At 41.8% G+C, this 25192-nt stretch overlaps 1 protein-coding gene across 11 annotated transcripts in view; it reads left to right on the top strand.

Moving 5' to 3' along the window:
- The window catches only part of caska (calcium/calmodulin-dependent serine protein kinase a), a 425905-nt gene that overhangs the window by 377939 nt on the left and 22774 nt on the right, over positions 1–25192 (top strand). For all 11 annotated transcript variants that reach the window (XM_060929833.1, XM_060929830.1, XM_060929834.1 and 8 more), the window contains 2 exons: positions 6306–6494; positions 6638–6716. In XM_060929833.1, coding sequence (XP_060785816.1) covers positions 6306–6494; positions 6638–6716 — 268 coding nt within the window. The remainder of the gene's footprint in view (positions 1–6305; positions 6495–6637; positions 6717–25192) is intronic.

Raw genomic sequence — 25192 nt, 5'->3', positions numbered from 1 at the left:
TGTATGCTGATGATACCATCTTATACACTGTTGGTTCCTCAGTGCAAGACGCCCTGGATTCTTTACAAACTGCCTTCATATCCATTCAAAATGCATTGTTGCAGTTAAAATTAGCATTAAATACAAATAAAACTAAGTATATGATTTTCACACGGTCAAGATCATGTCCTGATGGTAACTTAACAACACTTGATGGTACCTTCTTGGAGAGGGTTGCGTCCTACAAATATCTTGGCATTTGGCTTGACCAAAAGCTCACATTTGAAGTACATATCAATAATCTTTTAAGAAAGCTAAGACCCAAGGTCGGTTTTTATTTTCGTTTAAAAAAATGCTTCTCATTTTTAACAAGAAAAAGGCTGGTCCAGAGTACTTTTCTCTCAGTGTTGGACTATGGTGATACAATTTATATGCATGCACCTTTGTTTCCTCAAGAAGCTGGATGCAGTTTATCATTCTGCATTGCGGTTTGTAACAGGGGCCCCCTCAAGAACTCACCACTGTGATCTATACTCTAAAGTTCAATGGCCATCTTTGTATTTAAGACGGAAATTGCACGTTACTTTTTATTGCTAAGGCATTGTTGGGCAAACTTCCCCATTATATTTGCAATCTTCTGACCCTTTGCACTTCTTCATATAGTACACATTCCTCACACAAGTTATTACTACAGTCTTCCACCCCTCGTACTGAATTAGGGAAAACAGGCTTTTCAGAGATGCTCCACATCTCTGGAATGAGTTGCACAATACATTGAGTATGGAGACTCTGCCTTCATTAGAGATTTTTAGGAGAGCAATTAATACTGTATACACTGAGGAATGTCATTGCTTTTAGAGTTACTTGACAAAACTTTTAGTTGCCACTGTGTTTTATGTAAGTTTATTTTCTTTATTATGTGTTAATGTGTTTGTCTGTGTCTGGAATTTTTTGTTGGCTGCCATTTTGACCAGGACTCCCTGGCAGAAGAGACACTTAGTCTCAATGGGACAATCCTGGCTAAATAAAGAAATAATAATAATTAATTGAGGAAAATGCTCCAATATTACATATTTGTGAGTGGCAAAAGTATGTGACCCTTTGCTTTCAGTATCTGGTGTGACCCCCTTGTGCAGCAATAACTGCAACTAAACATTTCCAGTAACTGCTGATCAGTCCTGCACACCGGCTTGGAGGAATTTTAGCCCATTCCTCCGTACAGAACAGCTTCAACTCTGGGATGTTGGTGGGTTTCCTCAAATGAACTGCTCGCTTCAGGTCCTTCCACAACATTTCCATTGGATTAAGGTCAGGACTTTGACTTGGCCATTCCAAAACATTAACTTTATTCTTCTTTAACCATTCTTTGGTAGCACGACTTGTGTGCTCAGGGTCGTTGTCTTGCTGCACGGCCCACCTTCTCTTGAGATTCAGTTCATGGACAGATGTCCTGACATTTTCTTTTAGAATTGGCTGGTATAATTCAGAATTCATTGTTCCATCAATGATGGCAAGCCGTCCTGGCCCAGATGCAGCAAAACAGGCCTAAACCATGATATTACCACCACCATGTTTCACAGATGGGATAAAGTTTTTATGCTGGAATGCAGTGTTTTCCTTTCTCCAAACATAACGCTTCTCATTTAAATCAAAAAGTTCTATTTTGGTCTCATCCGTCCACAAAACATTTTTCCTATAGATAGTTTTCACTGACGTCACGGCATTCTGGGGAAAGCCCTCCAGCGGCCATATTGTGGGGCAAACAAAGGACCATCGCCATTACCGGCTATGTTATTTCGGACGAATTTATATAATTATATAGTCAGTTTTCTAAAATAAAGATCAATGTCGGCAAAATCAAGCAAACGGAAGTATATGGATACATTGGACAACATCTCATGACAACAGTATGCAGCCAAACTGGCCTTGATTGGGGGAATTGACCCCTACGAAGTGGACAAAGATGCATTTTCAAGTGACTATGCAGGGCTGCCATCCATATCGTACCCTGATATTGTGAACTATTTCATGAATAGTAAAAGTGCCTACACACTTGACGACCTCAAAGCATACAAGTCGCTGGAGTCATACAATTATTTTGTCTGTGGCTGGGTCCGTGAAGTCCACCATATAAAAACAAGTGACAGTCGTGTCCTAATTACAGCCAAGGTATGTAAACATTGGAATTTTAGAGCTCTCAACACTGCATATAAATATATGTGTGTGTATAATATCGAGTTGATTTAAGACTATTATGAATACTGTGCAATATTAATTTGCATCGGAAAGCTGCGCACATTTGCGCGAAGCTGCGCAAATGTGCGCAGCTTTCCGATTCACTGTTTTTTTCTCATCCTTATACTTCCTGTTTCATCGACTGTAACGGATTTGATTATTTAGTAATTTTAATACAGAATTTACTTTGAAATTGTAATCAGACACTCCAACGCCCCCCCCCCCCCAAAAAAAAAAAAAATTGGATCTGCGCGATTCAGCCCTGAAAAAGGCGGCATCCGACAAAAGGCGCGCTGTTTGCATCCCTGCATACAGAATAGACCTAAAATGTTTTTCAAAAATGACCCTTGCGTGAGTGAAGTGACAAGTGTCAAATAGAAACGTGACAAACGAGTGATGTTAAGTGTACATTATAATGTAAACGTACACTCAGCGGTTCCAGTTAGGCATTCTCCAGAGATTGTTTACACGATGTTTTGGTTTCCAAAAACAAACTTAAACACAATTGATTGCTTATTTAAACAACTTACCACTTATAAAATGATCGGAGCAGACTTTGCTGTGTTTGGAAGGCTGATAATCCTTGCGGTTGATTCTTGCAAGCCATAGATTTCTCATTTGTATGCTGAGTTTGTTTGCTCGCCTTCGTGCTCCCGTACAGTGGGAATTCCATAAAAGCTCCGCCTGACATCATCATCTGACCTATTATGACAGCCGTGAATACAACAGGTGTGCACCATTGCTAGCTTTAAACAGCCTGCTTGGGTTCTTTTGAAGACTTTGTACTCGCGCGTTACAATGTGTGCTCAGTGACCCGTACGGTAAGATGGCCGCCACTAGGGAATCCCCGATTCTGTGACGTCATGTGAAAACTATCTATAACCTTCTGGCTTCTCCACGTGATCTTTAGCAAATTGCAGACGAGCAGCAATGTTCTTTTTGGAGAGCAGTGGCTTTCTCCTTGCAACCCTGCCATGCACACCATTTGTTGTTCAGTGTTCTCCTGATGGTGGACTCACGAACATTAACATTAGCCAATGTGAGAGAGGCCTTCAGTTGCTTAGAAGTTACCCTGGGGTCCTTTGTGACCTCGCTGACTATTACACGCCTTGCTCTTGGCGTGATCTTTGTTGGTCGAGCACTCCTGGGGAGGGTAACAATGGTCTTGAATTTCCTCCATTTGTACACAATCTGTCTGACTGTGGATTGGTGGAGTCCAAACTCTTTAGAGATAGTTTTGTAACCTTTTCCAGCCTGATGAGCATCAACAACGCTTTTTCTGAGGTCCTCAGAAATCTCCTTTGTTCGTGCCATGATACACTTCCGTAAACGCGTGTTGTGAAGATCAGACTTTGATAGATCCCTGTTCTTTAAATAAAATAGGGTGCCCACTCACACCTGATTGTCATCCCACTGACTGAAAACACCTGACTCTAATTTCACCTTCAAAGTGTGTTGTGTGTGTGTGTATGTATATAAATAATATAATTTGTGTATGTGTGTATATAGAAAGCTGAAAATGGTTTGCAATATAACTTCTCAGAGACCTTAAGGATAATGTAGTCTCATCTCATTATCTCTAGCCTCTTTATCCTGTTCTACAGGGTCGCAGGCAAGCTGGAGCCTATCCCAGCTGACTACGGGCGAAAGGCAGGGTACACCCTGGACAAGTCGCCAGGTCATCACAGGGCTTACACATAGACACAGACAACCATTCACACTCACATTCACACCTACGGTCAATTTAGAGTCACCAGTTAACCTAACCTGCATGTCTTTGGACTGTGGGGGAAACCGGAGCACCCGGAGGAAACCCATGCGGACACGGGGAGAACATGCAAACTCCACACAGAAAGGCCCTCGCCGGCCACGGGGCTCGAACCCGGACCTTCTTGCTGTGAGGCGACAGCACTAACCACTACACCACCGTGCCGCCCGGATAATGTAGCCTTATTGTGAAATCTTACATATTTTATAATTTGCTTTTCCAAATTGCAGTACAGTCATTGAATTAAACAAAAATCCAAGCCACCAAAACTCAGACGACTGGCCATGTGATGACTTGGATTAGTGTTTGTTCCTCTTTTGTCCAAACCCAAAGCTGTAAGCACAACGTCAGCAACTTGGACTCGTTCTTGCCTTTTCTGCAAGGCTGTGTACTGTAGTTCAGCTTTGATACAAGCGTAATATAACGTGATGTACATTTTATAATAACCCTGCAGGGTTGACATTTGGATTTCAAGTAAAGGCATATTTATTTCTAAAGCACATATAAAGTGCAGCGATAGCTTAAAGTCTAAACATTAAAAGTATGAAGATTTCATTCTTTAAAGAGCCCTCAGATGCTTTTCCCCTATTTGACATGCAAAACTATTTGAAATCAGTTTGTGTGAAAATAGTTTTGTTTAAAAAAAAAAAACACTGTCTGGACTTTGCTTTCAGTAATTCTTTAAAGTAACTACATCATCTCAGGGTTGTTCTTAGTAGTCAGTGAGGGAGAGAGAAAACGTGTGCTCTTATCAGTGGGACAAATGTTGTATCAGAGTTTCAGCAGTGGACAGATAAAGAGGCAAGTGTGTGTATCCTGTACACTGCTGTCCCTCCTGATCAATAATGCTCAGAGAATGAAGAGAATGAAGACAGGAGTAATGTGTTAGATGAGAAACTAAGAGCACTTAAAAGGAATACTCGCTTGTCAGCTTTCTGAAGATATCAGGTGAATAATGAAGTTGTCTGAGGGAAGAGGGAAGATGTATAGAGCAGAAAAAATGTGGAAGAGATTGAAAGCCTAATAAAGGAAAAGCTGATTGTTCAGCTTTGAGCGAGGATGTGAGATAAGAGAGTGGGGGTATGTGGCTCAGAACTGAGAGAGGGCAAGAGACAGAGATTAGGAGCCAAGAGGGAATTACTTGAGCTACACGAGAGCGGCTGTGGAACAGATTTCAGTTGTCAAAGAAAAGGAAACGTTTTGCTCCGAGTTGTCTGGAGAGCGCAAGAGTCTGGAACAGCGAGAGGGAGACGCCAAAGTTGTGAACGTGGGTCTTTTTTTAGGGGAAGAAACAGCAGAGGTGTGATGTCACACTTTCCAACTTTGAGTGCCAGGTAAAGTGAGAGGGGCCCAGACCTGGTGTTGAAGGGGAGAGGGAGAGACCAGAGGGGGAAAGGGGGGAGGAGAGATGCACTGTCAGGTACAGACAGCTGAATTTCGGCCTGCTGTTGACCTTGCCTCCACATTCCCCGTTCCAAGGACGGCTGAGAGCACTCCAAAGCACTATTCCAGACTCCCACAGGACAGCAGTGTGTCAGTGAAGAGGGTGAGGATTAATAGGGTACTCAGCTTGTGAGTTGTATGAGCTTTCCTATTTTTTTCCGACGTTTCAGAGCTGAAAGCTCTTCATTTTACTATCCTGTGCTGCTGTTTGTGGGTTTCTTTCTTTCTTTCTTTCTTTCTTTCTTTCTTTCTTTCTTTCTTTTAATCCCGTAAGACAGTTTATTCTAAGGAACATTTAAGGAGGGTAAAGTATGAGCAGTTTAAAAAGAAAGGTGTGATGTAAACTTAATGAGACTTGTATTGAGATCTTCACTGTGGAAACATTCATTAGTGAACAGATGTTTTATGTTGGGCTGTTGGCACTAAGGGATCCGTTAAAGTTTACTGCTGACACCAAAACAAGATTGTAAATGACTGAAGTTATGGGATCACTTTGCATGAACTCTTATAGTCTGGAGGTGGTATAAGCCTTTAGGGTTTGAGGAGCTCCGAAACTAGTTGAATGCCATGTATCGTCGCCTTTTTAGGGTTGTGGAAAGATGTATAATATGATTCAGGGTACAAGTTTGGATTAGTAGCATTTTAATTTATGGTGACAAAAAATTGTCATTAGTTGCAGTAGTAAACATTTGCTGGAATTTTTCTTTACTACAAGTATTCAGAGTATTTTCTTATTTTGTGATGCATTAAATCTAAAGAAAAACGAATTTATGAAGTCAATACAAACTAATATTAGGAGTCTCTCTAACCGAGGAATAGGTACAAGTGTTGAGTATGAATGTATGAAATTTGTGTGTGTGTGTCACTCTCTACCCACTAGGCCTTACTGCAGACTCATGATGTGGTAGCTCATGAAGTGTATAGTGATGAGGCACTGAGGGTCACACCCCCTCCTACCTCACCATATTTGAACGGAGATTCACCTGAGAGCACCAACGGGGACATGGACCTGGAGAACGTTACTCGAGTACGCCTGGTGCAGTTCCAGAAGAACACAGATGAACCCATGGTATGTGTGCTAGAAGGATACACATTCACATGTCTTTTATTTATTTCTGGACATTCAGGTGGTGTATGCGTTTTTTGTTTTTTTTTTAAATCAACGTGTCTGTGCCACAGATATTCTGAGCTCAATTCTCTCCTGTGTTGCAGGGTATCACACTGAAGATGAATGACCTGAACCACTGCATCGTGGCCAGAATAATGCATGGTGGCATGATTCATAGACAAGGTATACTGTCCAGGACCATGCATATTCAGTTTTAAACACCCAGTCATCTCCCTGCACTCCTTTCTCCCTCATTTTCTGTTTCCACTGACAAAGAACTGGCTCTGGGGCCAGAAAAACTGGTTCCAGGCTAGCACTGAGACTCTGCTGGGCCAGAGGAAAGAACCGCTTACGTCAGCGGGGGGGCGGAGTTGTTAAGACCAACAACAATAACAAGACCGCGAAAGGTCGCCATTTTTAAGCGACGAGAAGCAGCAGCTGTACAAACGCGAAGTCATCCATTATTGTTGTTGTTGCTGCTGCTGCTTCCGCGTTGTTTTTGCTTCGATATTCGCACCAAGGTTTATGCAAACGTAGCGACGTAACTGACGTATACAGCGACGTAACTGACGTATACAGCAACGTAATGACTTGGCTTCCCTTAGCACCGCGAGCTACGGTAAAAGCAAACTGGTTCTCAGCTGGCTCGCAAGTTGAATGAGTTGTGAACCAGCACCAGCACTGGCCCCAAACCAGCCCTGGAACTGATTTGGTGGAAAAGGGGTATCAGTGGAGATGTCTTTAAACAGAGATGAGGGCTTGAGATGGGTATTTGGACTTGACTCATAAATCAACTTTTACTGAAGACTGATGAAACCTCAGTCTGGATAAACATGAACAAAAATCTGATCAATTATAGCAATACCAGAGGTGGACGAAGTACCCAATTTCATTACATAAGTCAAAGTACAGATCTGACTGGTTAAATGTTACTCCAATACAAGTGAAAGTTTTACGGTCAAATTTTTACTTAAGTTGAAGTACTTGCTTTTAAAAATACTTAAGTATTAAAAGTACATTTTCTGTCAACACGTTGTATTATTGACACAGCGCTTATAATACCTCATGCCTCTGAAGCAACCGACTGGATTATTTTGTGGATTCACAAAATGAATGCATGCTGTGCCATCATGGTGGTTTAACATTAAGCTAGCTAGTCAGTGAAGCTCCACCTGACATGCTAGCAAACTCTTTTCAAACTCAAAATCATATTGGGTATCTAGCGTTACTAGAAAAGAAAGATTTCTACATTGTTTATTTGGCAAGATTGTGCCAAAACATATTTCTGAAAGGACTTCAAAGAGGTTAACTTTATTCATGTCAGCGTAACTCCGTGTTTACATGCTAACTAACAGTGTCCAAGTTAACTAGCTATGTGTAAACGTTAACTGTGGACAAGGCGATGGCAACTTGCTGGGCAAATCCATAGAAAGGTCATTTGACAAACCAGACTGCATAGCTATTGTAACGTTATCGCTAGCTCTAAAAGCACAGACAACTTCATTGCAAGCTTTCTCTTGGAATAAAACTTTTACATCCCTCAATATGCTTCTGCAGGTTGGACAGCGAGTTTTTCTAGCCCATGATGTGGTCCACTTTAGGTAAACAAAGCAAACATTTAAAATGAAATGAATCTTTAATTCTTTCAGAAAACTGAAACATGGGTTCCTGCTATAGAACCATGAGTGCGTGCATTCCCCAGAAGAACCGCCTCCTTCCGTTCTGCCATCAACTGATTGTGTTAAATAATGCTGCGGAGAAATCATTGATCTTGATTTTATCCACTCTATGGACGTGACGTGACCCTAGTGATTACTGATCGGCTGTCTCAGTGTCACCTGTGAAAAACCAATCGCGTTTTAGAAAAGAAAAAACATCCACTTTCAAAGCTGCTTCAGAGTAACGAGGACCTTGATAGAAATGTAGTGGAGTAAAAAGTACGATATTTGTCTTTCAAATGTAGTAAAGTTAACGTCATAAGTTTAAAAAAAATAATAATACTCAAGTACAGTACAGATACTCAAAAAGTGTACTTAAGTAGTACTCAAGTAAATGTACTTCGTTACTGTCCACCTCTGGGCAGTACACATAACACAGTAAATCTCAGTGATTTAAGCGATTCAGCTCATCTTGATCATCAGTGAAAACATGACCAATAGAAGAGCTTCCGCTCCTTAAATGTTTGGGTCTGTTGCAGACTTTTATATGCTGTGTAGTTTTGTCAGTTTTTGTTTGAGCTCTTGTTTTGTAATGCAGTAAGACTTGAAATTGGGGGGCGTCGTGACTCAGGTGGATAAGGCGCCATACCATAAATCCAGGGACCCGGGTTCGATTCCGGCCCGAGGTCATTTCCCGATCCCTCCCCGTCTCTCTCTCCCGCTCATTTCCTGTCTCTACACTGTCCTATCCAATAAAGGTGAAAAAAGCCCAAAAAATATCTTTTAAAAAAGACTTGAAATTAGACATTAAAGTGGACCAAGTTTATTGTCAAAACATTTAAAATAATTGTTGCATAGTTTAATTCGTCAGACTCTATTTTAATGGTTAATTTCCAAACTGCTGCCATGAGGTAAACTATCCACCTTGGTTTGAGTGAGGGCCCAGTCCAGAAGGTAAACTGATGTGAAGTAGTCTTGTTTCTTTGCACCATGTGCAAGAAATACAGCATCAAATTAAAGGAAATCTGAAAAGACACAAACACTTCCAGAAACATTGGTTAGTTTGTGTTGCCCATCAAGGCAATATTTAGCATTTATCCTTTCAGTACATCTTCACAAGTGTTTTGTTGTAGGTAGAGTTCAGTTTTTGACAATAAACAAGAGTAAAGCAATATACAGTATAGATTGCAGTGCTTTCCCTAGAAATAATATGCTATTGCCTTACATCATCTGCGCAAGAAGATGCCTACAGCTGAAGATGAGTGTTAACTAATGTGTAAAAGCTTCATACTTGACTCAGACATGCAAAAGGTGACTTTTGAATATGACACTGTATTTCTACATTCCTGCATCCCACCCAGCCTTGTAGTACTTGAGTCCAGGACTCGGACTCGAGTCTGACTTGTGCCCTAATTTTAAGGACTCGTAACTTGACTTGGACTTGAGCACTGATGACTCTGACTTGGACTCGGACTTGTTTGGTAACTGCATTTGGACTCATAGATTGAAGACGAGGACTCAGATTTTTTCTTTGTTTTGTAACATGCCATAATAATTTGGCATAAGTAGCCCAAGAGCATTAGCTCAAAATTGAGTCCAACCCGGAACAAATTAGTAACAAGCTGAATTTTTCAGAATATGTTCAGAATACCCTTAGGAATAACATACTAAAAGTCCCCAGGAATCCACCTTGTGCTCTCTGAGAAATTCAAGATGGCGTCCAAAATGGCCGCCGATTGGAGATTTTTCAATATCTCAGGGATAAAACATAATATAAATGCAATTAAAATGTTAAATTATATGTTCTCTCATACAAGCAATGCAAATTCACCATTGTCACACTCATCTCATCTCATTATCTCTAGCCGCTTTATCCTGTTCTACAGGGTCGCAGGCAAGCTGGAGCCTATCCCAGCTGACTACGGGCGAAAGGCGGGGTACACCCTGGACAAGTCGCCAGGTCATCACAGGGCTGACACATAGACACAGACAACCATTCACACTCACATTCACACCTACGGTCAATTTAGAGTCACCAGTTAACCTAACCTGCATGTCTTTGGACTGTGGGGGAAACCGGAGCACCCGGAGGAAACCCACGCGGACACGGGGAGAACATGCAAACTCCGCACAGAAAGGCCCTCGCCGGCCACGGGGCTCGAACCCGGACCTTCTTGCTGTGAGGCGACGGCGCTAACCACTACACCACCGTGCCGCCCCCATTGTCACACTGTTAAAATTAAAATTAACCAAGATTACAAAGTCATTAATGTGGAAATTACATGGAATTTGATGGTTGACATGATTGACAGATTAGCTTAGTAGGCTACCTACATACATGAACATAATGTAAGACAACAATTAGACATCAATTTCCTTAATATTTAGTGCGTCTTTAAGCTTTGATAAAATATTAAAGGGAAATTAAATTTGAGAACTCTGTCTTCTAAAACTACAATGGGAAGCTGTTTCAGTACACTTCTTCAACATTCCGGCGACTTTCATGACAAAAAGGTCTGCCTCAATAAAAGCTCTTGCTTATAAACAATGAGTAGACTTAAACACTTCTCAGTGCCTCAGTTGTAATGCTTGGACCTTTGTTGTACCATCACTGAAGTAGGGAATTTATTCAAGCTTGTTTAAGGGTGGAAAAAAATTAATCTTTGAGTTTCTAGCGCCAGTCTTTACTAGTAGCAATGCCAGTGTGTTCGGACAAAAAATGACTAAACTCAGCATGACCTTTTAAAAATGACTGAACTCAGCATGACCTTTTAACATGCCATTTTTCATTTTACACCACCAATTTACTTTAATTAATATTAATGAAAATAAGTGCTCCAACCCCTAGTAATTGTTTGTTGTTTTGTGAACAGAATAGGATGATACGGAGTGAACGAGTAACCAATGGATCCACACTCTATAATCGGTAGTGTACATTAAATAGCACATGTATAGATTTACAATTATAAGTCTGTAATTATTAGTCCTAAACATTAAGAACTGAAGCCATTTCAAAAACATGAGATATCTTCATGATACCATGATTATTTTGTCATAACAGTTATTGTTATTTCTTCTTGGATGTGAATTTATGGGCCAGGGCGTTTCAAGATTGATACTTGATTCAAGGATCGGACTGGATGAAACCTACACACATTCATAGTACTGTGCACATTCATAAATGTGAACTGGTGAAGTGCCAAAAATATGACAATCTAACCAGACATGGCAAGCGAACACATTATACACAAATGTACTGTTATAATAATGTGTACATTGTTATTATATAATGTTAATACACAATGTAATTAATACACACATGTTGGAATTTACTCTTCTACCCTACAAAACATATATTCTGACCTTTTAATTGCATTAATATTTAGTTTTGGGCCTGAGATATGGGCAGATCTCCATTTGGCGGCCATTTTGGACGCCATCTTGAATTTCTCAGAGAGCACAAGGGGGATTTCCGGGGACTTTTAGTATGTTATTCCTAAAGGTATTCTGAACATATTCTGAAATTTTCAGCTTGTTACTAATTTGTTCCGGGTATAACCCTATTACTCCTGGGCTATAAGATATTTATATCTACGTTAATTTTTGTATTAATTTCGTGCAAGAGTGTCACACCTGCGCACCTTGGTGCGTGCATCAGATAGACTCTCAGGCGCGGTCCAGACAGCATGTGCGCCAAGCGAGTCCCCGCTTGGTGCACGCACTGTAAACGATTCGCACCTACACAGGATTAAGGCGCAATCAGCGCGCCTGTATAAATACGGTGAAAACACACTTACTTTGCGAAGTATTGAGTTGTATTGCTGACACATTACTGAGCCTTATTTCCTTGTTTGGTTTCCTGATCTCTGATTTCCTTTTTCTCATCTTTGATTCTGCGTAGTCTACGATAACTCCATAAGACGTAGTCTGTCTCCCGACTACCTCTGACAGAATACTTTGCACTCCCTGACAAAGAGAATGCACATTCACCTGTTCATACATCATGTTCAGGAACAAACTAATGTTAATGGTGCTAAAACAGCCACCGTCAAATGGTGCAGTTGGGGTGTTGTTCTCGGACTCGACTCTGATCAATAGTGGATTTGACTCGGACTCGACTTGAAATTTTTTTAATGACTTGATTTGGACTTGAACACTGGGGACTTGAGACTGGACTCAGACTCTGTTTTTGTGATTCGCCTACAGCACTGATCCCACCACAGAACTGTTACACATGTAGTGTCGACCCTCTGAACATGACACTGACACACACAATCAAGCAGTTGTTTTAATCCACACTCACCTAAAAACTGGTTTCATAAAGATGAGGATCTCGTACAAAGACAATAATATTGCAGATATTGTGGATACACAATATGGCCAAAGGGGTAAGTCCAAGCCAAAAAGACCCAATATATAGAAAATTGGTTGCAGCAATATTTTTTTTTAATGGTGGAAGTTACTGATGAAAATATATGTAAATCTCAATAAGTTTTCAAAATGTAAGCTTTCGAGACCCAGAGGTTTTTTTTATTTATGCCATTTTGAAAAATTACTAAATTAAACTAGAATGTACCCCCTAAATCCTCACCAGGTATTTTGGGGGTTTTAAATGCATTTTTCTCAGCTTCCAGGCTGTACAGAGGTTTGAAATTTGGTAAATTAACTCTCTACATGTTGCTAATCTGGTAGGAAAACATAGAGCCATATATCTAGAAAATCCTGGCCATAGGTACTTCCTAAAAATGCTAAAAATTAAGAAAAACGCACTCGTGAGTGGGGTTTAGGGCCATAAAAATACTAGAAAACAAATGTATTCATCTCTTATCACTACCTGGTCTTATTATAAGCCAGATTGCCTGGTCACTTATACAACCCCGATTCCAAAAAAGTTGGGACAAAGTACAAATTCAGGGCTCTACATTAACTTTTGAAACCACTTGTCCTGTCGGGCAAGTTGAAAGGAAATTTACTTGTCCGAATGTGAAGTTGACTTGTCCGAAGAAATATTTGAGAAAAAAAAAACACAAACTATTTGTAACCCAACAATCTTTATTGCATTTGTTTCCGAATTCACAACATATGCATAATATCTATGAATCAAAAGTAATCAATACTTGATGTACTGAGGCAAAAGTTCAAAAATATAGTAAAACAGACTGATTGATACCATAATTCACCAATTATTATGCTGAAGTTCAGAAGCAATATATTCCAATAGAGTAGAAATTATGAACCTAAAATTTTAACAACAAAATAACTATACTATGAGATCCAGAAACATTAACCATTATATATACACAGATCAGTACTCTGCAGTTCAGTAACAAATATCACAAAAAGTAACATTATCATAAAATTTATGACTTGAGATATCACTAGTTTGGACAAGAGAAACAAATAACAATGCTACAAATAAAAACAACTGATAACAAAATTGACTGATTAATACTGTAAATCACTGATTATTGTACACTGAAATCTAGTTATCAAATGACAAGATAATAAATTATTAATTTTGAATATATATCCTCCACTGATTAATTGTTGTTGTCTAATTATTCAGTGTGGCTCCTGTATGGTATTTAATGGTCAAAAAAAAGATAATTAATAATTTCAAATAATCCATAATTATATCTAAATTATAGAGCCCTATGTTTCAAATCCCTAAACTCCCATTACTAATTAGTTAATACAGCCGGTAACCTAATTAGCAGCCATTTGACAGCTTGGTATTTCATAGATGACTTTCCCCACTCCTACCTCACTCCCTGTCAATCCACACGCCTGCAGACGCACATTCCAAGCCCAGCACACCCTGCCACACACTCTCAGCTATATAATGAACACCATCAACAACAATTCAAAGATTTGGAAATTACCACATACTCAATGTAAATATACAGTTGAATAATGATCCCGCCAACAGAAATGTCAACAAATCCACGTGTATGACACGATTAAAACCAATCATAAACGACCGTTTACTTTTCAGTTCAAATACACAAAGCGGTATTGGCCGGTTTCACAAGTGGAATATTGCGCATGCGCACATCGCTCTTTCCGAATAGAAACATCCGGCGATTCATCAAAACAATATGTCGAGTGAGATGCTTCGGAAATCACGTGAATAAACTGATAAATTTGATATGTAATCCGAATATCGGCGTATTTTGGCACTTGTCCAATCGGACAAGTAACTGAGGCAATGAACTTGTCCGACATAAAGTATCACTTGTCCCGGACAAGCGTTAATGTCAAGCCCTGAAATTGTAAATAAAAACGGAATGCAATAATTTACAAATCTCAAAAACTGATATTGTATTCACAATAGAGCATAGACAACACATCAAATGTCAAAAGTGAGACATTTTGAAATTTCATGACAGCAACACATCTCAAAAAAGTTGGGACAGGGGCAATAAGAGGCTGGAAAAGTTAAAGGTACAAAAATGGAACAGCTGGAGGACCAAATTGCAACTCATTAGGTCAATTGGCAATAGGTCATTAACATGACTGGGTATAAAAAGAGCATCTTGGAGTGGCAGCGGCTCTCAGAAGTAAAGATGGGAAGAGGATCACCAATCCCCTAATTCTGCGCCGACAAATAGTGGAGCAATATCAGAAAGGAGTTCGACAGTGTAAAATTGCAAAGAGTTTGAACATATCATCATCTACAGTGCATAATATCATCAAAAGATTCAGAGAATCTGGAAGAATCTCTGTGCGTAAGGGTCAAGGCCGGAAAACCATACTGGGTGCCCGTGATCTTCGGGCCCTTAGACGGCACTGCATCACATACAGGCATGATTCTGTATTGGAAATCACAAAATGGGCTCAGGAATATTTCCAGAGAACATTATTTGTGAACACAATTTACTGTGCCATCCGCCATTGCCAGCTAAAACTCTATAGTTCAAAGAAGAAGCCGTATCTAAACATGATCCAGAAGCGCAGATGTCTTCTCTGGGCCAAGGCTCATTTAAAATGGACTGTGGCAAAGTGGAAAACTGTTCTGTGGTCAGACGAATCAAAATTTGAAGTTCTTTATGGAAATCAGGGACGCCGTGTCATTCGGATTAAAGAGGAGAAGGACGACCCAAGTTGTTATCAGCGCTCAGCTCAGAAGCCTGCATCTCTGATGGTATGGGGTTGCATTAGTGCGTGTGGCATGGGCAGCTTTCACATCTGAAAAGACACCATCAATGCTGAAAGGTATATCCAGGTTCTAGAGCAACATATGCTCCCATCCAGACGACGTCTCTTTCAGGGAAGACCTTGCATTTTCCAACATGACAATGCCAAACCACATACTGCATCAATTACAGCATCATGGCTGTGTAGAAGAAGGGTCCGGGTACTGAACTGGCCAGCCTGCAGTCCAGATCTTTCACCCATAGAAAACATTTGGCGCATCATAAAACGGAAGATATGACAAAAAAGACCCAAGACAGTTGAGCAACTAGAATCCTACATTAGACAAGAATGGGTTAACATTCCTATCCCTAAACTTGAGCAACTTGTCTCCTCAGTCCCCAGACGTTTACAGAGTGTTGTAAAGAGAAAAGGGGATGTCTCACAGTGGTAAACATGGCCTTGTCCCAACTTTTTTGAGATGTGTTGTTGTCATGAAATTTAAAATCACCTAATTTTTCTCTTTAAATGATACATTTTCTCAGTTTAAACATTTGATATGTCATCTATGTTCTATTCTGAATAAAATATGGAATTTTGAAACTTCCACATCATTGCATTCCGTTTTTATTTACAATTTGTACTTTGTCCCAACTTTTTTGGAATCAGGGTTGTATAATGGGACTTCTCTAGATAGAGTATTTACAGAAATATGGCAGATTCAATTACAGTGGTGCTTGAAAGTTTGTGAACCCTTTAGAATTTTCTATATTTCTTCATAAATATGACCTAAAACATCATTAGATTTTCACACAAGTCGTAAAAGTAGATAAAGAGAACCCAGTTAAACAAATGAGACAAAAATATTATACTTGGCCATTTATTTATTGAGGAAAATGATCCAATATTACATATCTGTGAGTGGCAAAAGTATGTGAACCTTTGCTTTCAGTATCTGGTGTGACCCCCTTGTGCAGCAATAACTGCAACTAAATGTTTATGGTAACTGTTCATCAGTCCTGCACATCGGCTTGGAGGAATTTTAGCCCATTCCTCCGTACAGAACAGCTTCAACTCTGGGATGTTGGTGGGTTTCCTCACATGAACTGCTCGCTTCCACAACATTTCGACTGGATTAAGGTCAGGACTTTGACTTGGCCATTCTAAAACATTAACTTTATTCTTATTTAACCATACTTTGGTAGAACGACTTGTGTGCTTAGGGTCGTTGTCTTGCTGCATGACCCACCTTCTCTTGAGATTCAGTTCATGGACAGATGTCCTGACATTTTCCTTTAGAATTCACTGGTATAATTCAGGATTCATTGTTCCATCAATGATGGCAAGCCGTCCTGGCCCAGATGCAGCAAAACAGGCCCAAACCATGATACTACCACCACCATGTTTCACAGATGGGATAAGGCTCTTATGCTGGAATGCAGTGTTTTCCTTTCTCCAAACATAATGCTTCTCATTTAAACCAAAAAGTTCTATTTTGGTCTCATCTGTCCACAAAACATTTTTCCAATAGCCTTCTGGCTTCTCCACATGATCTTTAGCAAATTGCAGATGAGCAGCAGTGTTCTTTTTGGAGAGCAGTGGCTTTCTCCTTGCAACCCTGCCATGCACACCATTGTTCAGTGTTCTCCTGATGGTGGACTCATGAACATTTAATATTGGCCAATGTGAGAGAGGCCTTCAGTTGCTTAGAAGTTACCCTGGGGTCCTTTGTGACCTCGCTGACTATTACACGCCTTGCTCTTGGCATGATCTTTGTTGGTCGACCACTCCTGGGGAGGGTAACAATGGTCTTGAATTTCCTCCATTTGTACACAATCTGTCTGACTGTGGATTGGTGGAGTCCAAACTCTTTAGAGATGGTTTTGTAACCTTTTCCAGCCTGATGAGCATCAACAACGCTTTTTCTGAGGTCCTCAGAAATCTCCTTTGTTTGTGTCACAATACACTTCCACAAATGTGTGTTGTGAAGATCAAACTTTGATAGATCCCTGTTCTTTAAATAAAACAGGGTGCCCACTCACACCTGATTGTCATCCCATTGATTGAAAACACCTGACTCTAATTTCACCTTCAAATTAACTGCTAATCCTAGAGGTTCACATACTTTTGCCACTCACAGATATGTAATATTGGATCATTTTCCTCAATATATAAATGACCAAGTATAATATTTTTGTCTCATTTGTTTAACTGGGTTTGCTTTATTACTTTTAAGACTTGTGTGAAATACAAGTCTCTGATGATGTTTTGGGTCGTATTTATGCAGGAATATAGAAAATTCTAAAGGGTTCACAAACTTTCAAGCACCACTGTACATACCCCACAAAAAGTATCACATCTTTAATAGTTTCATTAATTAAATCACTACAAACATGTGAAGTGTCATCTTGTTATTTGTGCATCATTCTCTTTTTTCAATCCCAAATCATCCATTTTTAATGCCCTTGAATTTGTTGTCTGTGTGTTTAGAGGAGTCATTTTTTTTTTTTTTTTTAAAGATATTTTTTTGGGCTTTTTGCACCTTTATTGGATAGGACAGTGTAGAGACAGGAAATGAGCGGGAGAGAGACGGGAAGGGATCGGGAAATGACCTCGGGCCGGAATCGAACCCGGGTCGCCCACATTCATGGTATGGCGCCTTAACCACCTGAGCCACGACGCCCCCAAGAGGAGTCATTTTTAATATAGATTCTAATTAGTGATCAATCAAGGATTTAGTATTTTCTGTATGAGGAAGTATCAGATGTTATTAAAGGTTATTAGCATTGAATTCTGCAAATGCGTTCACAATTTTTGTTTTACTTTGAGGGCTAAGCTTATACTGTCGTGCCCTTCTATTTGTGCCTGGTGCAGGAACCAAACGCGTTTTGGTCTATATTAAGGAACTAGCTGTTAGTTCTATTTATAGAGTTCCAGCACCAAAAGTTTATCATCTACACTCTAGGCTACAAGTTTGGATCTTTGAACAGGAGCAATGTTAAAGATCACTCAGATCTGAAAACAGAAAGGAAATATCATCAAATTAAAAAGTGATATAAATTATATACATGTATTTTAAAATACTGGTGTATTCATGATCTATGGAAAATTATAAATACTGATATAATCTCTGTCAGAAATGCAACTGTAAACAGACAATACATCCAATATCAGTCATGACAAACATATGAACAGGAGAGTGCTGCATCTGTGATCTTAAATTACTTTTTCATGGTCAAGTATATAGTTATTTGTGAACTGTAGAGTACATGTAACAGCAAAAACAACAAATTCGAGGGCATTAAAAACGGATGATTTGGGATTGAAAAAAAGAGTGATGCACAAATAAGATGACACTTAACGTTTGTAGTGATTGAATTAATGAAACTATTTACCAAGTTGCAGACCTATGCTACCTGTGCTTCATTTCCATTCAGGGTCTTAAAGATATGACACTTTCTGTGGGGTATGTAATTGAATCTGCCATATTTCTGTAAATACTCTATCTAGAGAGCTCCCATTATACAAGTGACCAGGCAATCTGGTTTATAATAAGACCAGGTAGTGAGAGGGGATGAATACATTTGTGTTCTAGTATTTTTAGGGCCCTAAACCCCACTCGCAAGTACGTTTTTCTTCATTTTTAGCATTTTTCGGAAGTATCTATGGTCATAATTTTCTAGATAGAAGGTTCTGTTTTCCTTCCAGATTAGCAACATGTAGAGAGTTAATTTACCAAATTTCAAACCTCTGTGTAGCCTAGAAGCTGAGGAAAAATGTATTTTAAAACTCCAGTAATACCTGGCAAGGATTTAGGGGTATATTTCTAGTCTAATTTCAGTAATTTTCAAAATGACCTAGTTCATTAAATACACAGAATAGGGCCCTGAAATTTTTTTATCAGTTCATATTTCACCAGGGCGGCACGGTGGTGTAGTGGTTAGCGCTGTCGCCTCACAGCAAGAAGGTCCTGGGTTCGAGCCCCGGGGCCGGCGAGGGCCTTTCTGTGTGGAGTTTGCATGTTCTCCCCGTGTCCGCGTGGGTTTCCTCCGGGTGCTCCGGTTTCCCCCACAGTCCAAAGACATGCAGGTTAGGTTAACTGGTGACTCTAAATTGACCGTAGGTGTGAGTGTGAATGGTTGTCTGTGTCTATGTGTCAGCCCTGTGATGACCTGGCGACTTGTCCAGGGTGTACCCTGCCTTTCGCCCGTAGTCAGCTGGGATAGGCTCCAGCTTGCCTGCGACCCTGTAGAAGGATAAAGCGGCTAGAGATAATGAGATGAGATATTTCACCAGTATCTGTTACCATAAGCTCTCACAAAGAAAATGAATCTGGTGCTGCAACCACCATCTGGTTATTTGGCATGGACCTACCCAAAGGTTTGTGAATACCTGACCATCATACCTCAATGTGTCCTTGAACATCCCAGTCTAAAACCATGGGCATTAATATGGACTTGGTCCCACTTCAAGGAGCGCGGGATACTGAAGAATGGCAATAGAATGGATACTTTGGCTTGCTTTATTCACACACACTTTTTTTTTTCCCCTTCCTCCAGCTGTTTTTATTACTTCACAGCCTCACTGATACACACACACACGCGCACACACACACATACATACATACATGCAGCTCTGTGCTGGATCTCAGGTTTGTCCTCCTCTCACCTCTTTCTCTCCTCCTTTAAGCCCTCGGTCGTCACTGAAAGACACACTCGTCATTGTTAATCAATCCCAGCTATAATCACTTTGCCATTCATCTCCTGTGGCCTTGCTCTCCATTCACAAACTGACTCTCAACTCTGCCTCCATATTCCCCCACTGCCCGTCTCAGGCCTGGAAGCCGTCTGGCCTGCAGCTGACTCCCCCCGCCAAAAAACAAGGTTTTACACCATATGATAATTCAAATGGGGAGATGGATACCTGTGGAGGCTTGCGGGACCTCTCGTACTGCAAATAAAAGGAGCTTGGGGAATTTGTCGCAATTCTAAGTGTCTTCCCGCACAAACTTACGAATCATGTTTTTAACTGTTTGGTTAAACCGTTGGACCAAGCCATCTGTCTGTGGGTGGTGAGCACTGGTGCGAATCTGTTTAACCCTCAGTAATTCATCGAGTTCGGGACTCATGCGTTACACAAACATGGTGCCCTGGTCAGTCGGGATTTCTTTTGGAATCCTGACTCGGGAGATAATCTTAAACAATGCCTCTGCAACATTGCATACGGAAATGCTGCGCAGTGGCACGGCTTCTGGGTATTACCTTGCATAATTCACTGACGCTGCTGATTTGGGGTGTGTCTGACACACTACAAGATGGCTCATTTCAGGTGTAGATATTCCAGCATGTTGTCGGTGGGCAGTTACTGTGCTGCGAGCTGGGCCTCTCCAGACAGGAGCAGCAGGTGCTGAGTCACTTGCTGCTCTTCAGGCCATCCCCACACCTCTACGGCCCACTCGAACAGCTCTAAGAAGGCCTCCAGCTTGTCTTAACCCCCCATCTTGATGAGGGTAACGTGGGGGAAGTCCGCAGCCGCCACAGGGACTGCTGCTGGGGTACCTGCTGACACAATCAGATTCCAGAACACCTGCCGATCCTCCTGCTGGGCCTGGAACAGCACCTGGAAGTGCTGCTCTTGCTCTGTGCGCATGGCGACTACAGCTTGGTGGTGGTGTTGGGCAGTCGCAAGGACAAGGTTCTTGAAAGGCGAAGACTTAATGACAGCACTTCAGCATAGGTTCCTGGGTTTTGGCATCAGTGTAGCGCTTCAGGGAAGTTGGGATACTGAGGGATTTAGACAAATGGGGCACTTTATTCACTCTTTCTTTCAGCTTTTGTGTTTCAGTTGTTTTTATTACTTCATATTCTCACTGCACCATGCAAACACACAGAGGCACGCACACGTACGTGTGCATACATACGGACAGACAGACAGCTGTGTGCTGGATTGCAATTTTCTCCTCTTGTCAGCTCTTTCTTTCTTCCTTTAAGTCCTCAGTCATCACTAAAGCAGAAGACACTCATCGCTGTTAATCGGTCCCAGGTGTAATCGCTTTGCCACTCGCCTCCCGTGGCCTTGCTCTCCATTCACAAATCAACGCTTGATCATGCCTCCACCTCCACAGTCCCCCTTTATGGATATAACAGATTCCACTCTTTTAGGAAGGTGTTCTATCAGGTTTTGTAATGTAGCTATGGGGATTTTCCAATTCAGCCACAAGAGCATACTTTGATGTTGGGCGAGAAGGCCTGGGGCGCAGTCTGAGTTTCAGTTTATACTAAAAGTGTTCAGTGTGGTTGAGGTCAGGGCTTTGTGCAGACCACTCGTGTTCTTATGTCCCAACTTTGGTAAGCTACTGTATGTCTTTATGAATTTTTTTTTTGCACAAGGTCATTGTCATGTTGGAACTAAATTGGGCCCGTTTGTTGCAGTGAAGCATAATCTTAATGCTACAGCATACAAAGACATTCTAGAAAATTGTTGTGATGCCGTGGCTGGCCATCACGTCATCACGTAAGTTCTCATGGCGCTTGCCTTGAACTTTCAGGACGCTTTCTCCCCATTCAAACTGCCTCGTGGATTACTACCTGATAAAGACATTACAGCGGACTGTCGCATGAGTTTACACTGTTTTATATGTTGTGTTTCATGTGCAGTATTATCTTAACTTGGGTGCACACGGTTAAGTTTGCTGTCGAACATTTTACATGTCTTAAACTCCGCGAAACGCCGACATTAAACATTCCAGAGACACTGTAGCCGCGATATGTTTATTTAATTATTCTCGCGTGTAAACTTTCTTGCCAGTGTAATCAACATGTTTTAAAGCTATAAGAGTTTGCTAATGTCTATAAAATGTGTGATAACCAACTTACAGTACCAGTGCCGTAGCGTTTCCTCACTCTTGTAAAAGAGTCCGCACGGTCACTGTTGAGTTGATATACTGGTGTTCTCAGGTTAGGCGCGTTCAGGCATGCACGAGTGCTGCGCATACTTAATTATGGTATGTTCCAGTTTGTATTATCTTGTGTTTCAAGCTTATTTATGGTTTGATTTATGATTTTAGTACATGTACTATTGGTTTCTATGCTAGCACATTTGATTTGTATTTCAGTATTTTGTTGTATTTATTTTCTTTTGCCTATTTCAGTGCTCCACTGTCAGTTTACCCCCCATGTAATTTGTAACAGTGGTATGATCGATTGGGGGAATGAGTACTTGAACTCTGTTAAAAGAGTTACCTGAGTCAGTCTAGGGAGGCCAGCGATGAGTGTGGACCTGTGAGTGGTAGGCCTTGTTAACTCAGTGTCTGAGTGATTTTGTATTCGCTATTGCTGTAGTTAGCTAGCTTTATTTCCAGTATTATTTTTTTGCCTTTTTTTTGACCATCGTGTCATTATTTATTTTCAGGGTTTTTTTTGGTTCACTGTAAATATGCTGCACAGTTTTGGGAGCTGTTATTAGTTAAAAATAAATTTAACCATCCTTTGCGTACATCATCCTTCTCCTGACTCCTCATTGGTTACAAAGACTTGCCTCCCACGGTTATCCGTCTGTACATTTGGTGGCAGCGGTGGGATCCAGTGACCGGCAACCAGTGAGGCGAACAATACCAGTCAAGTTGCAGGATGATAGCAGGACGGACGGCATCCCGTGGCGTGTCCAGTGACGGGGAGGATGGAGCCGAGGGTGCGAGCCAGCATAACCCTGCAGTCAGCGACAGCGGTGGTGGCCTAGAGGCCACCCTCAGACGGTTCATCATACAGCAACAGCAGCGTGACGAGAGGTGGGAGAGAGAAGCTCGGGTGCAGGACCAGCGACTGAAGGCCCTCCAACACCAGTTTGGCCAGCTCCAAGCGGTCATCAGTGCAGAACGGCTGGAGAGGCAGTCCATCACCCCACCAGCATCTCGCCCGCACAGCGTGGACCCAGGTCAGTCTACTGCCTCATCAGCATCTCATCCGCTGAGTGTGGAACCATCTGAAGACAGCGCAAGCAGGGTGAGCAACATGCCCTCCAGTCTTGTAAAGGTGTCTGATCACCATGGCCCCACCCCATTGCCCATGATGTGGGCTGCCCCCAAACTATCCCCATACCAGGAGGACCAGGACATTGAGCATTTCATGACAACTTTTGAGAGGATAGCTTTGGCCAGCCAGTGGCCATTGGACGGATGGGTACTCTATCTGGTGCCGTTGCTTACCGGAAAAGCTCGTGCAGCCTATGTGGCTATGGATGTTCGAGATGCCCAGGACTATGTAAAAGTAAAGCGTGCTATCCTGAGGAAGTATGAAATTGACGCAGAGACCTACCGGCTGAGGTTCCGATCCAAGGACGTGCTGGATGGCAAGACACCGCGGGAGCTGCAGGCCAGTCTCCGAGACCTATACATGAAGTGGGTCACACCAGAGGGGCGGACCAAGGAGGAAATCGGAGACCTGGTCGTGCTTGAGCAATTCCTGTGGATGGTCAACCCGGAGATCCGCACCTGGATTAAAGAACATGCCCCTCAGTCGTCAGCTGAGGCAGCACAGCTGGCAGAGACCTACATGTCTGCCAGGCGGGGCCGGAGAGGACTTCAGCTGGGCTGTATGGACCATTCCAGTCAATACCAACGGCAGAACAGAGACACCAGCAGCCATGGTTCGGGTAAGCCAGGGGGTGGTATTGGTCGTGACTTTAGGGGCGCTAGGTATACTAGGCACACCCAACACACACCAGCACCGCAACCACCCATAACACGCACTCAGCCTAAGCCCAAGATAGTGTGTTATAACTGTGGTCAGCCAGGGCACATAAAACCTGAATGTCCCATACTCCCGCCCACTGAGTCTAATCTCGGTTTTATCCCCCAAGCCTCTAGTGCTCATCATAGTAGGCCCACAGTAACTGATGTTACGGTCCCTGTTAAAATCAGAGGAAAGACTTGGTTGGCTTTAGTGGACTCTGGCAGTAGCCAAACATTCATACGCCGTAGCTGTGTTGGATCACTGCATGTAATTAGAACTGGCACTGTGCAGGTTAGATGCATTCATGGTGATGTCAGAGAGCATGAGACAGCTAATGTGACTGTTGACATTGATGGACAGCCTTATCTGCTGAGGGTAGGTCTTATGGATGAGGCACCATATCCTGTTATTTTGGGGCAGGATGTCCCTATATTAGCTGACCTGTTGCAAGAGAATAGTACGGCTATGGCCTGTGTTACCACAAGAGCTCAGCGCAAGGTGAAGGATGCCTCTGCTTTGGGCTGGAATGAGTTACCGTATCCAGTCCGGGCAGAGAAGAAGTCCCGAGCTGAGCGCAGAGCTGACAAGGTCAGAGGTACACAACTGGACGAGACTTTTCCCTCTCCTTCAATGAGTGAGGAAGATGTCATTACTGATGATTTTGACACCTTGTTGACAAGTGACATGACTCTTAAGCCATTGTTTGAGAAAGTGGTGACTGCTGAGGAGGCTGTAAAGCTTAACTCCAGGGGCAAGGAGTGTCATGTGCTGAGGGACAGAAAACTGTACAGAGTGAGTGACGAAGGTGAACAGTTGGTAGTCCCTAGTGCTTTGAGAAACATTGTTCTTAAGCTGGGCCATAGTGTGCCATGGGCAGGGCACTTGGGCCAGCAAAAGACTCTGCTTAGAATTGCTAGTAGGTTTCACTGGCCAGGATTTTATAAAGATATAATTGACTATTGTAAGTCGTGTCCAGAGTGTCAGTTGACATCACAAGCCGGCAGAGGAACCAAAGCACCATTAGTAAGCCTCCCCATAGTTGACACACCATTCACACGCATTGCCATGGATATTGTTGGTCCCTTAGAGCAGAGCAGGGCACAAATACATACTGGTGATCTGCGACTATGCCACACGA

Source organism: Neoarius graeffei, chromosome 9, assembly GCF_027579695.1.
Source record: "Neoarius graeffei isolate fNeoGra1 chromosome 9, fNeoGra1.pri, whole genome shotgun sequence".
Classification (NCBI taxonomy): Eukaryota; Metazoa; Chordata; class Actinopteri; order Siluriformes; family Ariidae; genus Neoarius; species Neoarius graeffei.
Note: the sequence above shows the minus strand (reverse complement) of the source record. Positions and strands in the feature narration are given on the sequence as shown.